General features: G+C 42.8%; 1 protein-coding gene and 1 pseudogene across 4 annotated transcripts in view; both read right to left on the bottom strand.

Annotated features, from left to right (window-relative positions):
- Positions 1 to 10,330, bottom strand: part of rhot1a (ras homolog family member T1a) — a 30,956-nt gene extending 20,626 nt beyond the window's left edge. For 2 of the 3 annotated variants that reach the window (XM_080724304.1, XM_080724305.1), the window contains exons 1-7: positions 9,897 to 10,330; positions 6,717 to 6,775; positions 6,039 to 6,120; positions 4,859 to 4,902; positions 4,689 to 4,742; positions 4,418 to 4,470; positions 2,691 to 2,799 (exon numbers count right to left, since the gene is read on the bottom strand). In XM_080724304.1, coding sequence (XP_080580430.1) covers positions 2,691 to 2,799; positions 4,418 to 4,470; positions 4,689 to 4,742; positions 4,859 to 4,902; positions 6,039 to 6,120; positions 6,717 to 6,775; positions 9,897 to 9,933 — 438 coding nt within the window. In that variant the 5' untranslated portion in view covers positions 9,934 to 10,330. Of the gene's footprint in view, positions 1 to 2,690; positions 2,800 to 4,417; positions 4,471 to 4,688; positions 4,743 to 4,858; positions 4,903 to 5,846; positions 5,885 to 6,038; positions 6,121 to 6,716; positions 6,776 to 9,896 lie in introns of those variants that run through there. The other variant, XM_080724306.1, reaches the window with a different exon arrangement.
- A 1,813-nt stretch (positions 10,331 to 12,143) lies between these two features.
- LOC308283010 (nuclear transcription factor Y subunit gamma-like) lies at positions 12,144 to 13,228 on the bottom strand (annotated as a pseudogene). Its single transcript has one exon. The product of its transcript is annotated as a nuclear transcription factor Y subunit gamma-like (transcript).
- Positions 13,229 to 13,929: the final 701 nt, after the last annotated feature.

The following is a 13,929-nucleotide window of genomic DNA, read 5'->3' as shown; positions in this document are numbered from 1 at the left end:
AGGGGGGCGCTATACGAAGCGTCTGAAAATTCAAACTTCAAACGGGCATAAGTCATGACTCGTTTCGTTTGAAGACATGCAACTTGTTACACGCGTGCTTTGACTCAAGCGGAAGACATCTGTGTCGTTGTTAAGTAAGCTCCGCCCTTCAATTTTCCGCCATTTTGAGCAGTTTGTAAAACGCGTAAACCCGCTTTTATTCTGGAATTTTTGCGTCACGTGCACAAAACTTTTTTTACGTGAACTTTGGACCGATATCTAAAGATCTGTCAGATCGGATTTCTTTAACATCGAAACATGCTTTTTTAAATAATTCAAACAATATTGCATTTTTATGCAAATTATTCTTCTGCCTCTAAAACATACATGCAAAGTCACATTTTCATGACAAAATAGTGTAGAGGGTTAGTTCAAATATCACTGAAACCAATCTTACCCCAAATGGCCAAAGGGGGGCGCTATATAATTTTGAGCAGTTTGTAAAACGCTTAAACCCGTTTTTATTCTAGGATTTTTTTTGCAATTTGCATGAAACATTCTACACGCAATCTAAGGACCTTTATCTAACATGCCTATGAAGTGCACACAAAAAAAATATAAAATAATAATAATAAATATAGCTGCAAGCAGCGATAAAGTGTCCAAAGCCAAAAACACCTCAAATCATGAACACAGCCTGGGATGTGCGTGAAATCTTGCAAGCACATTCCCAATAGGTCAAGGAACAGATACCAACCTTCTCACATTGGCCTGTTATAGCGCCACCAGCGGGTCAACTTTTGCACAACACATTTTTGGAACAAAATGGACCAATCTTTGACGTCAGTAACGTCAAAGAGAGCACTGCCTGCGATCTTGACATTTTGTGCTTTTATAGCCATTGTTTTCTGGCTTGAAGCGAGCCCACAATTGTTTCGAAGGAACAATATTTTTCTAGTTTATGTTTGCTATAGTTTAAAGATAGAACCCACACACCAAGCAATGGCTCAGTTTCTGACAAATAAGATATTTCATCAGGTTAATTGACCCGACGAAGATCCAATATGTATTGAAATGTCTTATTTGTTCCTCAATAAAGAAGTCTAAACCATTGCTTTGTGTGCAGAAGTAAACAGGAGGGCACAAGGGAGAGTACTTTCTCTGGATGAACAGAAGGCTTGTACTGACAGAGGATGGACCCTCCTGGCTATATTGGTACATTATACTTCGATGTTTAAAGAAATATCTCAGCGAGTAGCATCACTGTAATTGTAGGAATTTGATAGCTGGTCTGTTGTCGTGCACCCGTTACACTTTTGATTGTTGAAAAGGGAAAGTGACACACACAGCAGCCTACCCAAAGTTGAACAGTGTTCAACTGCTTTGGTGGACATAAGGCCTAAGAGATCTCACTCTATCAACTTGGTGAAACCTCCACCGGCTGTCAGTCTGTCCGTCCGTCAGTCAGTCCGTCACGTCACACTTTTGCCCTACTCATATCTCCGCCACCGTTGTCGCTATCCATGCCACACACACACACTCCTTGGCTGCCAAAGCACAACCTCCACCCCTCATTTCTCACATGCCCCTCTTCTAGCGCCACCATCAGGCCTATTTTTTCGAAACACATTTTTTAACACTGCTCCAACAGATTTTGGCCTAAAATCACGCAAATGGGATGGCAAATCACAACCTCCGCCCCTGATTTCTCACATGCCCCTCTTTTAGCGCCACCATCAGGCCGATTTTTGCAAAACACATTTTTTAACACTGCTCCTACAGATTTTGCCCTAAAATCACGCCACGCGGTACACAGTATCTCTAAAGTCATGTCATCAACATGGATTTCCGCGACCTGACGGTGGCTTATCTCCCGATTAGAGAGTCTTACTGGTCTCATGAGAAAACTGACTGATCGACACGTCATCAACAATGAAAAGTCCAATATCCGTCCCGAGGCACTCACCACACTCTGTGTGCTTTTTTTGTCCGCTGTGTCTGACAAGTATGTCAACTATACAGTATGTAACAATGTTCTGCCATCTATGCAATTTGTAACTGGCATTTCGTCCATATTGTCTGACTGCACTGGCAGTGTTTATGCCTTTTGTACGAGGCATTCTTGTATTCTGTTCATGTGGACATAATAAACATTTTCAAATGTGTGTGTGTGTACACATGTGCCGCCTCACGCAGTCTCCATCTCCTACTTTTAGTCTGGTAACTAATCCAGCCGGGAAGAGCCACCAATGAAACTTCACATGACACCGGGGGGGGGGGGACTTGAATTTGACACAGCTTCCTCCATTACACCCTTGCCTCTCAGTACACTCTCTCTCAGTCAGTCAGTCAGTCAGTCAGTCAGTCAGTGGGTCATGGCCTTAGAGCACAGTATGTTGTAACATAACCCATTAACCAGTCAGTCACTGGAGTGTAAGAGGAGTCGGTACTTGCTGGGCTGCAGCCCGAAGCTGCAGCTTGGGACCTATCTGTCCTGCACTCACTCACTTAGCCGGTCGATGCGTCTGGGTCGGATTGTGAATGGACCACGGCATCGCGAATCCAGAGTCGTGTTTCATTTGTCATCTCATCTTTCGCAAATGCTTCATCAAAGCATGCCTCCGCAAAGACGTTAGCAGCCGCTGACATCCGGAAGCTGCGTACGTGCAAGTGTGTGTTTTTATATACATATATACTATATAGCAGCTTACCTCTACACAGGTCTCAATGTCCTGGTACTGATTCATGATAGGTAGGATGGTCTCCATGCTGCTGTGTTCCACCAGGTCTGACTTGTTCCCCACCAGGATCAACGGTACCCTGCAAGAAGTAACAACTCTTATTGATACATCACCCTCCTACTATAGTTTCTCATTCTTTTAATGAAGGGCTTATCATTGCAGCCATTCATACTATTGCTTCCTGTGATCTGCCCTCTAGTCTAGGGCAAATCCAGTGTCACAAAGCAAAACCATATGCAAGCTAGAGTATAACCCTTACATTATGGCATTCATAGGGCTGTCACAATTATTACATTATCGTGATTATTTTTCATAATCGTCATAATCGTTTCCATGTTGAAAAATGTTCTTATATTTTTAAAAAAAAGTCAAAAATACTGGAAATAGCAGATCTACAAGCTCACAACGTCCCTTGTAGATCGGCTATTTCCACTGTCAATGTTCTTTTTTAAGTATAAAGTTGTCAAATATGTCAGTAGTTTCTTTGTATATTTAGGTTATGTGTCATATCTGCCATGTGCAACTTCAAAGCCTAAAAGCCAAACAGAAATGTAATCGTCAACAACAAAAACACAATTAAATCGCCAATCGCAATTATTTGAGTGACAATTAATCGCCATGTAAAATGTCATAATCGTGACAGCCCTAGGCATTCAAGGAACATTGAAGCCTATACAAACATACATGACTGAACAGATATCATAAGTCATAGAAATCTAAATGTCCAAAGTGTGTTCACAATTACAGTAATTACAGGCCAAATATTTAGGTTGCTGCCATATACTACAGCAACTCACTCAGTGACTGAATTTTGGACATAGCATGGATGGCTGTCATACTTTTAATTCTATTTATAACCAAAAGGTGAGAACAATTATTTCTACTTGTCCTGTAGGATAAGGTTACATACACAGCACTGTATGTAACCTTGATCCAGAATTTCAGTCCTCAATGCACTACCATTCATTGTACAGGTGAGTTCTGTAACCTTTACGTTCTGCATTAGTTAGATATTGTATGCGGTCTGTCTGCTTGTCCACATATGCTAAGTATGTTAGACAGATGCTAGGTTTGATGTTTAACTGCTATGTTACTCACTTTGTAGTCCTTAACTGAAGCACTATATTACTTGACTGTTATTGTTTTTTGTTGGTTGATGGGTCTTTATTCTGCTTATTCTGATTTTGCAGTTTGCTCTGGATAATAGCATCCGCTAAATGCCTAAACTTGTAATTGTACAGTAAATTATTCCCCTATTGCCAATCACACAGAGGATATGATTACAAATTATTTGGCAGATCTTATCAAATCTGTTTTTGTGACTGAAAGTTTAAGACATAGCTGATTGTCACACTACACCATGTGCTGTACAAGATGAGTCAATATCCAACTCTTGCGTGAAACCCTGTAAAACCTGTTGCTGCAGTCATAAGCTAGAATCACATGAACTAAGATGCATGCTCTCTGTTGAGGCAGGTTTCCCATTGGGACACAACTCGTATGCATGTGAAAACCAGGTCAGTAGCTGCCTTAGCAAGGCAGGCTATACCATGTCAACATAAATAGGACTCGATAAGTATCAAGAGAGTTCCAGCAGCCCAGCTGTCATTGATCCACGGGGAACGGACACAGATGTACGCATACATATGTACATACGTACACATACACACACACACCACTACGTGACACAAACACACCTGCTATCCTTGTCCGTCCTGTCATTTATGAGGGGAATCCAATGGCTTGTCACCTGTGGGAACAAGACACCAAAACATAAAGCGCTGTAAGCTGGCACAGATATTCATGACCAACATACACAAGTTTTGTTTGTAAATTTAATATGCCAGACAGATCGACAATGATTCACCAAATGCTTCATATTGTAAGTCAGACGCACTTTATACGTAATTAACTTTTAACATGTAGCAGGATGACCGGGTTAGTCAGATTAATAAACACTATGCTCACCTTCTCAATGGACTTCTTGTTGTTTACTGAATACACTATGCAAATAACGTTTGCCTGTAGAGACGGAAAAGACTACGTTAGCCCGAACAGTAATGTACTTAAAACATTAAATAAACCAGGCATGAGTCTTTTTGGGGCTGAGGTAAAGGTTATAACAAATTCTGACCAACCTTGGATATTTCTTGAAAGAGCTGATCCTCTGACTGTTCTGCCTCTGTAGAGTCAACAAGGGCACATCAGTGGAGAATTGTATGCAATCAACGCTTCTTTGTAAGTTTGTAACTCATAAAAAGATTCACACATCCACATTCATTACACTTTTGTGCATGTTATTATCTCTAGAGCAGGTGTTTTCAATGTTTTCAGGCCAAGGGCCCCTTAGTTGAGAGAGAGATGAAGCAGAGACCCCCCACAACCTTTTCATAGATTCCATATAGTGTAATTGTTGACAGCACAATCATCAGTGTATTTTGGATTCATGTCAATTTGTGTTTTCAGATATTTAACCACTTGAACCGTCAATACTCAATAAACTTGACCTTTCACTCTGTTCTTAGTCTGCTCTTTTTCCCCTCTACACCAAAGCTCTTTGCCAAACATAGCAGATCTACAAGCTCACAATGCCTCGTAGTGCGAGGCGTTGTCAGCTTGTAGATCTGCTATTTTTGGCTAACGTTCTCAGAATATGGACACTAGTGTTCAAGTTGTTAATACAAAAAAGATTTGGAGGAACCCCTGTAGTAACTCTGGGGACCCCCTGTTGAAGACCCCAGCTCTAGAGGAATCGTACTGATTGAGTTCTTCCTAAGGTGTGATGAGACAGAATGATGTGTTGGTGGTATGTCTGGTTTGGGCTACCTGAGTAGTCTACTATGTGTGTAGGGACCCTCTCTGGGGTGACGTTACCTGTGACGTTACCTGAGTAGTCTACTATGTGTGTAGGGACCCTCTCTGGGGTGACGTTACCTGAGTAGTCTACTATGTGTGTAGGGACCCTCTCTGGGGTGACGTTACCTGAGTAGTCTACTATGTGTGTAGGGACCCTCTCTGGGGTGACGTTACCTGAGTAGTCTACTATGTGTGTAGGGACCCTCTCTGGGGTGACGTTACCTGAGTAGTCTACTATGTGTGTAGGGACCCTCTTTGGGGTGACGTTACCTGAGTAGTCTACTATGTGCGTAGGGACCCTCTCTGGGGTGACGTTACCTGAGTAGTCTACTATGTGCGTAGGGACCCTCTCTGGGGTGACGTTACCTGAGTAGTCTACTATGTGTGTAGGGACCCTCTCTGGGGTGACGTTACCTGAGTAGTCTACTATGTGCGTAGGGACCCTCTCTGGGGTGACGTTACCTGAGTAGTCTACTATGTGCGTAGGGACCCTCTCTGGGGTGACGTCAGCTGGAATGGTGATCTCCTCAGCTCGGAGGGGAACCTTGAAGACACCGAACAGAAAGGGAGATTGTAAGAATTATTAACAGAAGCTGCCTGATACTTGAGGCCCAAGATATAGAGGCCCTCTCCTCCTCATAGTAAAGGTTGTTACACACTGGGAGCGTTTAATTCATGCAATTCATTTGCATTAATTTAAACTGCTGCTTGTGTCATTAATACATCCACACACAACGTGAACAAAACAAAACGATAATTTTTCTAAATTATGCCAATTTTTCACAGTGAATAAAATCATCAACATGTATGAATGAGGCATGACCAAATAACAGTTTGATGTGAAATATTTGCGAGGCATTTTCGGGTTGTTTATTCATGATGCTCCCAGTGTCTAAGCACTAGGAAGGACCTTTACAGTGACATTATTTATTTTATCCACACACCACCTTGAGGCCGAATAACAACATTTAGGTGAATATAATGAATTGTTCTCCCTCTTTGCAAAACATTTAAAAAGAAAAATCAGCACATACTATAACTGTGCAATCGTATTTAAGTACAGAGAGTTGGAATGCACAGACCAATATCTTAAAAAAAACATTTCAAAGCATTCTGTTGATCCTCCATTTATATCATTACCTCGTCAGGGAACTCCTCGCTGACCAGAGACATGATCAGGGACGTCTTCCCCACCTTGGCTGTGTAAACACAAGATCAAACAGGCATCAGTGCACTGTGCACTATCATTGTATTATGGCCTGAAGTGTTCTAGAGAGAGGGGGACATTCTCTGACCTCTCTGGTTAATGTCACGAGTGACAGGGCACAGATAAGACCTCCTGGAGAGGGTTACATACATATATGTTGTGGTGGGTTGTAGGGCTGTCACGATATGACATTTTACATGACGATTAATTGTCACTCAAATAATTGGCGATTAACGATTTAATTGTGTTTTTGTCGTTGACAATTACATTTCTGTTTGGCTTTTAGGCTTTGAAATTGTACATGGTAGATATGACACATAACCTAAATATACAAAGAAATTACTGACATATTTGACAACTTAGGCCTACTACTTAAAAAATTACTTTGATCACAACGCGTCGCGATGCGACGCGTTGTGAGCTTGTAGATCTGCTATTTCCACTATTTTTGACTGGAAACGATTATGACGATTATGAAAAATAATCACGATTATGTCAAATAATCACGATTAGACGATTATGTAATAATTGTGACAGCCCTAGTGGGTTGGTTAAGCGTCAAGGTGTTGGAGAGAATATTTGACTGAGGCTGTAAACAAGGAAGGTGGCAAGGCTGGCAATTTTTTTTTTTTTTCTTTTTTATACCCATCACAACCCAGGAGGAACTTCAGTTTTCAGCTCCACCCCAGCTGAGTGCTGCCCACAGAGGAGGTGTGGGGAGGGGGGAACAGTTAGAGGTTAAATGTCTTGCTCAGGGACACTTCGTCTTCGACTCATTGCTGAGGGCTGGAATCATACCTGGGAGTACTAGGTCGGCTCATTAACTGAATTAACGGAATTGTGGAAGACTTAAGTTTGACATAATCCTAGTGTTATTGCACGTAGAGATGTGACCGAATATTTTCGGCCGAATAGTGCCAAAAAACGCATATTCGGTTTCGGTTCGGTTTGATTTTACAGCCGAATAATTATTACCGAATAGTACCGAATACCAAATACCGAATATTACCGAATACTGAATACCGAATACTACCGAATACTACCGAATAATGTATAGGATATTCAATATATATATGTATATATATATATATATATATATATATATATATATATATATATATTTTTTTATAACAATAATTACATTGATATTTCTTTATGATGAGATAATTCAACTATATGGAATGTTAATATTTTGAGACATAATTTGTCTTTTATTACAAATTTACTACACAAGAGTAAATAAATAATTCTACACAAAAATAAATATGTCATTCAAAAGTGAGAAATAAATGTTTTATGGAACCATATGGTGATTATAATTTAAGTTAGGTTTTGCCCTAATCATGTCTTTTGCCATAATCAGGTAGCTTTACAACAAAGGTACAGCAATGGTGCAAAAATTAGTAATACAAAATAAATTATATACATGTATTATTCGGCTATTCGGTATTCGGTTTTCGGCCAATTGTTTCCAATATTCGGTATTCGGTTTCGGCACATCCCTAATTGCACGTAATACTGCAATGGTGTTGCTATGCCAACATACATACTGTATAGCTGCATTAGTAAATAGCAAATATTGCTATTCCATTCCATGCTCTCCAGCAATCGTAAGGTATGGTACCCAACCACGTATCTAATATCCAATGACGTGCATGTTTTAAATGTCGTTCTTCAACCTCTATGATCTTTTGACTACATTGCACTACATACACACCCCAGCTAAAGACTGCATGGGGGCACGTAGCATTTTGGCTGCCCCTCTCAACGCCAAGCGTCACAGGGGGTAGGAAAGTGGGACTGAGTTGCCAGGGCCCAAGGTGGAGGGGCCCTAGTAACTTTAGCTGTTGAAAGATATACAAGATATGAAAGATATACAAGCTCACAGCGCGGCACCGAGTGCCACGCTGCAAGCTTGTAGATCTCGGCATTTTTTTTTTGAAAAGTCGTGAAAATGTGCGCAAATCTTTGAATATATGTATTTTTTAAGTGAACATTTCTAACTCAAATTTTGCTTCTGGGGGGTCCCTGGAACTACATATTTTTAGATGGGGGGTCCTTCACATGAAAAGGTTTGAGCATCACTGACAAGGAAACATAGGTTTCTTGGCAAACATTTTCACGATTTTTCACAAATAGCAGATCTACAAGCTCGCAAGCGCGCACTGTGAGCTTGTATATCTGCTATTTTTCAATAGTTAACATTCATGGGGGGCCCGCAGTGAATCCTTGTACCCAGGGCCCAAAATTTGGTGTGACGCCCCTGTCTCTGGCTACTGTATGTAGGCCATGCGGTTGTATCACCACCACAACTGATACAGTATATAAATAGTACAGACAAACACACGCTGGAAAGAAAGAGAGCAACAAACCAGGGGAGGGTATCATGGAAACAGACCAGGGGAGATCCACGCAGCCTTTGGTGTGACAGTTCAAAGTCAACAGAACATACATGTTTGATACATGTCACATAACTTGATTCAAAATCATAATAACTGTATCGGGTCTTTTACCGAGGCTGAGAGATCAATCTGATCTGTTTTCATGTTGACATTCATAGCTATTTAAGCCATTTACACTTTGCATTAGAACAGTGCAGTTCGTGCTGTAGATAATGACATGCCAAATGCTGCCAATAATGTTTAAACTGAAACCAAACAAACCCATGACATTGTCATTAACACCTTTGGAGTACTTCTAATTTTGGCCATATCAGCACCAGCTAGTTCTGAAGTTATTCATTCCAATAATATTAAATACACAAATAATTAGATGACATGAGATCAATGTGTGGTTATGAGACCAAGTATTGGACTGTACATTTCATAACCACATGGCATTTGTTTTGTTACACAATTGATCACATGCTGAAGAGAAGCTAATAAATCCAAAACAAAATACTCCTGTTGCTTGTCAAAAGAGAACAGATCTGCAAGCTGCCAAAGCGTCACAGTGCGACGCGTTGGCAGCTTGTAGATCTGCTCTTTTTTTGTGCGTGTGTGTTGTTGGCAAGCCAAGCTACATCCTTCCTCTGCGCTCGGCTATTATAGCCTCCTATGTAACAGGAGCTAGCATCCTCGCTAACACAAGTCTGCATCAAACCATTGACTTACGTTCCCCCACCAGCAGTATCCTCACGTCCTTCCTCATGGTTCCGACGTTGTTTTCTTCCTCCACGCGGACCCAGCTGGTCTTCACTGTTCTCTCATGTGACCGTTCTTTCTGGACGTTTCTAGCCCGTCCTCCGGTGCTCCTCCTCCGGCCTGCGCGCTGCGCTCCAACCGCTGATGTCAAAATCTCTGGTTAAGGACAAACGGGACGAGGGGTGGTGGTGGTGGTGGGTTGGTTTTGGCGCTCCGCTCTTTATGTGGACCCCCTTTTTCTACGTCTTGCTCCCTGTCCCGACGCGTGGCTCTTCCGCCCGGCCGGTGAGACTTAATTAATGAAAAGCCCTGGTTGTTGTAATTAATATGATGGGTCTCTTTTTCGGAACTTCAACGGCATTTCGCAGTGGGATTGTTTCAAGCACAGCGCACGCCTGACCTCCACCGCTACCCGGCAACTACAGCGAGACGTAAAGGACAAACTTGATCCTACCGTTTCAAAAGAGGAGGTGGGGACTGGGGAAGAATGCGTTACGTCGCCCTCTGGCGTTAACAGAATGAACTGTGATTTTTTTATTTTATTTTTTTCTCCTTTCATGAGGCTCTTGCCTTTCATTTATATGCCCATGTTATTGTTATGTGGTGGCATTAAAAGAACAAGGTGATGCGCACATCCTTTCCAAGTGCTGGTGCTGGGCTCAGGTTGACATGAGATTAAAGAATGGAAGTCCGCACACAGCTCAATGCTCCACAGTGTTTATTTAAAACATAAAGTTAGACGACGTTTCGGCCATCAACTGGCCTTCATCGAAGGCCAGTTGATGGCCGAAACGTCGTCTAACTTTATGTTTTAAATAAACACTGTGGAGCATTGAGCTGTGTGCGGACTTCCATTCTTTAATCTTATGTGGTGGCATTGACATTAACTTTTTGATGCCCTTAATTTCCCATTCACTTGTCCGGATACAAATTTGACATTAGACAGATATGTCTGTGAGTAAGCCTGCATGTGCGGGCGGGCTGGCCGGCTGGCATCGTTTTGTGCAGGAAACTAGTATACAGTGTCTATCTATGAGTGAACTACCCCCTTTTCCCTTTTTAAATAAACTTTATTGAAGTTTTGCCCTCCACTCCAGAGTATGGGCCGTCCACAGTCTGCATATAGGCACACAATAGCACACACTTTAATAGCACAAAGCCGCCAGGAGCGTCACAGAAAAAGTGAAACCAAGAGCCACTTGACTTGTCCAACGGACAAGTACATTTTCTGGAAGGATTTATTACTTGTCCCGGACAACAGGACAACCTTAATGTCATGCCCTGCATGCAGTTGTGATCTTACAGTCTATCATGATTCTGATAACACAACAGGGGTAGTTTCTTCCCGTTTGACTATACTTGCGAGATTACAATGATCTAATGATAACCTTTTGATGTTCAGCATCAACAGCATATAATGTGTAAATGGGAGAAAAACAAATCTAAATGGATGTGCCTGCTTTTTAGCATGCAGGCCAACCGGTGGGGCCACGCTAAAGCTTAGAATCAATCAGAAGATGCTGAGAGACGCTGAGCACACGGTTCTTTTGTGTCAAGATTTGTTCTCCCTTTGTGGTTTACAAAATCATGCCATTAAAAAAAAAGTTCTCCTTTGAGATGCTGAGTTGCCTCATTCACGTGAAATAAATAAATAAAATAAAACAATGTAAAATATTATAGGGAAAAGCTGCTTAATGAGATTACCCATGACAAGTACCCATCAAAATAGGCCTACTTGGAGGACATCTAGGACAAGATCTAGAGACAGAGAGGTAGTGAGGTGTCTAGAGTGTAATGGGAATGTCAATTTGATTCAATATTGAATAAAAAGCCATCACAGTCTAATAAGAAACTCTGCAACCTTTGGACCAAGACGAGTGTTTTAGGTTATCAGCATCCATGACATTTGGTTCACTAAACCGGTGGGGCTCTGTCACCACAAATAACCACAATTAACTCAAACTGGTACAAATCCTGTTCTGACATATTGCACAATAGGGCCTATGTGGTGGAGGTCCAAGTGGGTGCCAAACATATCTTGTTGCTTCCGGCACACACGCAGTTCAACTACATAGTGACGGCCCAATAGGGGTCGAAATGGACCCGCAAGAGTTAAACTGTAGGGGTACCAGACATACCCAATGGTATCAAATGGGGTCCGTGGCCTAATGCATATCAAATTTGGGGTCATTCAAATTCAAAGCGTTTAGGCCACCCCTAAGCAGAGTCCTCCACTCTACCAGGACTTTCGATTCGTTCAAACATCGCTGAGGTGACCCAGATGAGGTTGATCATCATGCCCGTGGCACTCACGACCTTCATCACTTGCCCGTCAGCCCTCTAATTGGCAGACTGAATGAACATGGGCTGCTGGGTCAGCTCCTGTCTCACCTGCTGGATCTGATACGACTGCTGTCCGTCATTGAACTGTTTGAACCGCTGCTGGGCCAGTAGCCGCCGGTCTGCCAGTGCTGGCCTTGCTGCTCTGTCTGCGTGATCTGCTGGGTGCCGGCTAGCGCCTGCATTTGTCCTTGGCCCACTTGCGTTCCTGGGACGGGCTGGGCCTGGCGGAAGTACTGCAGCTGGCCCATGTTGAGTGGCATTTGGTGGATCTCTCCGGTGTTGGCCAACGTGTGCTGCAGACCCTGCATTGTCTGACCCTGAGCCTGGGCCATCCGAGTCTGACGTTGTGCCATCTGGATGTTCGAAACCTGCTGGCCTTCACCCGCCGGCATGGCCACCGGAGCATTCGTGATAGGTGCGCCCTGTGACTGCACTTGTACCTGCTGTGCCATGATTACCTGTCCAGCTTGGATCGTGGCGGCTGACTGTGTGTTGACCTGTTGACCCTGGTGTTGGCCGTGATGAACCGGGCTGAAGAAGTACGGGGGCGGCTCCGCAGACTGACGAGCCTCCTCCTGTTGTCTGGGGCGCTTCAGCTCGTACTGGGGCACAATGTCGATCAGGAAGTCAAACTGGTCAAACTTTGTTATCGCGGTGGCAACGTCGCTCCTCTGCATCGTGCGTCTCCTGTTTTCCTCCGTGTGGACCCAGGCTCTGAGGGTGAGCTCTGTGATGAAGATCTGAGCGGCCTTGGCAAACATCATCGGAACCTCAGCACTGACCATCCTGACTTCTTCGTCCATCTTCATGATTTTCTTGATACGTATAAGAGGCAACTCCTGCTGCTCTCTGAAGTAATCCACGGTGAGGTTTCTGATCTCCTCCATGACTCCAGGCCAGAAGGACTTAAGGGCCTGCTGGGCACTGCTGCCTCTGGCAACAACAACATCTGATGACATTTTAATTGATCACATGCCTCTTGGTCGGCAGCCCCTTTTATATACTTTCTATTAACCATAGGTGTGATGTCATCTGTGATGCAGCCCACTGAGCATGTTGTGGGCTATTAGACGTCTAATATATCGTCGTTGTCGGGTGGCAACCTTGTATGTCCAAAAACGTTTGTATTGTATTTATCATTTTAAAAATGATTTGAACTAGTGAAAACAGACGATCTACAAGCACCGCGAGGCGTTGTGTGCTTGTAGATCAGCTGTTTTCACTACCTTTGTGCAACAGCCTTGTATGGTGAAGCAGGGCTTTACTTTGCCAAAACATGTACAAATCTGAAACTTGGAGATACGAGGTTTCAGCCCGACAGTGACGATATGTCTACTGCTAGTCTAAAATTGGTCTAATGTTTAGACCATGTCTAGGCTTAGATTAGACATAGACCGTCTATATATAGGCCGTCTATATATAGCCGTTTCTAATCAACGTCTAGTCTAAGCTTAGACATCTAAAAGACATTCACTTTTAGACCAATTTTAGACAGACGTCTAATAGCCGACTATTGCTCACTGGGAGACGTCCTCTCAGAGATATGTAGGTAGTCCAAAGAATCCCGATCATCATGAGTCTCCAAAAGGGGGGAAATCAGTTGCCCAGAGGCAGCACAGCAGTATAAGGTTATTTACAAAGTTACAGAGAAGTATGAAAA

This window comes from Nannobrachium achirus (genome assembly GCF_963921795.1).
Source record: "Nannobrachium achirus genome assembly, chromosome: 4".
In the NCBI taxonomy this organism is placed as follows: Eukaryota; Metazoa; Chordata; class Actinopteri; order Myctophiformes; family Myctophidae; genus Nannobrachium; species Nannobrachium achirus.
This window is presented reverse-complemented; position numbering and strand designations above follow the sequence as displayed.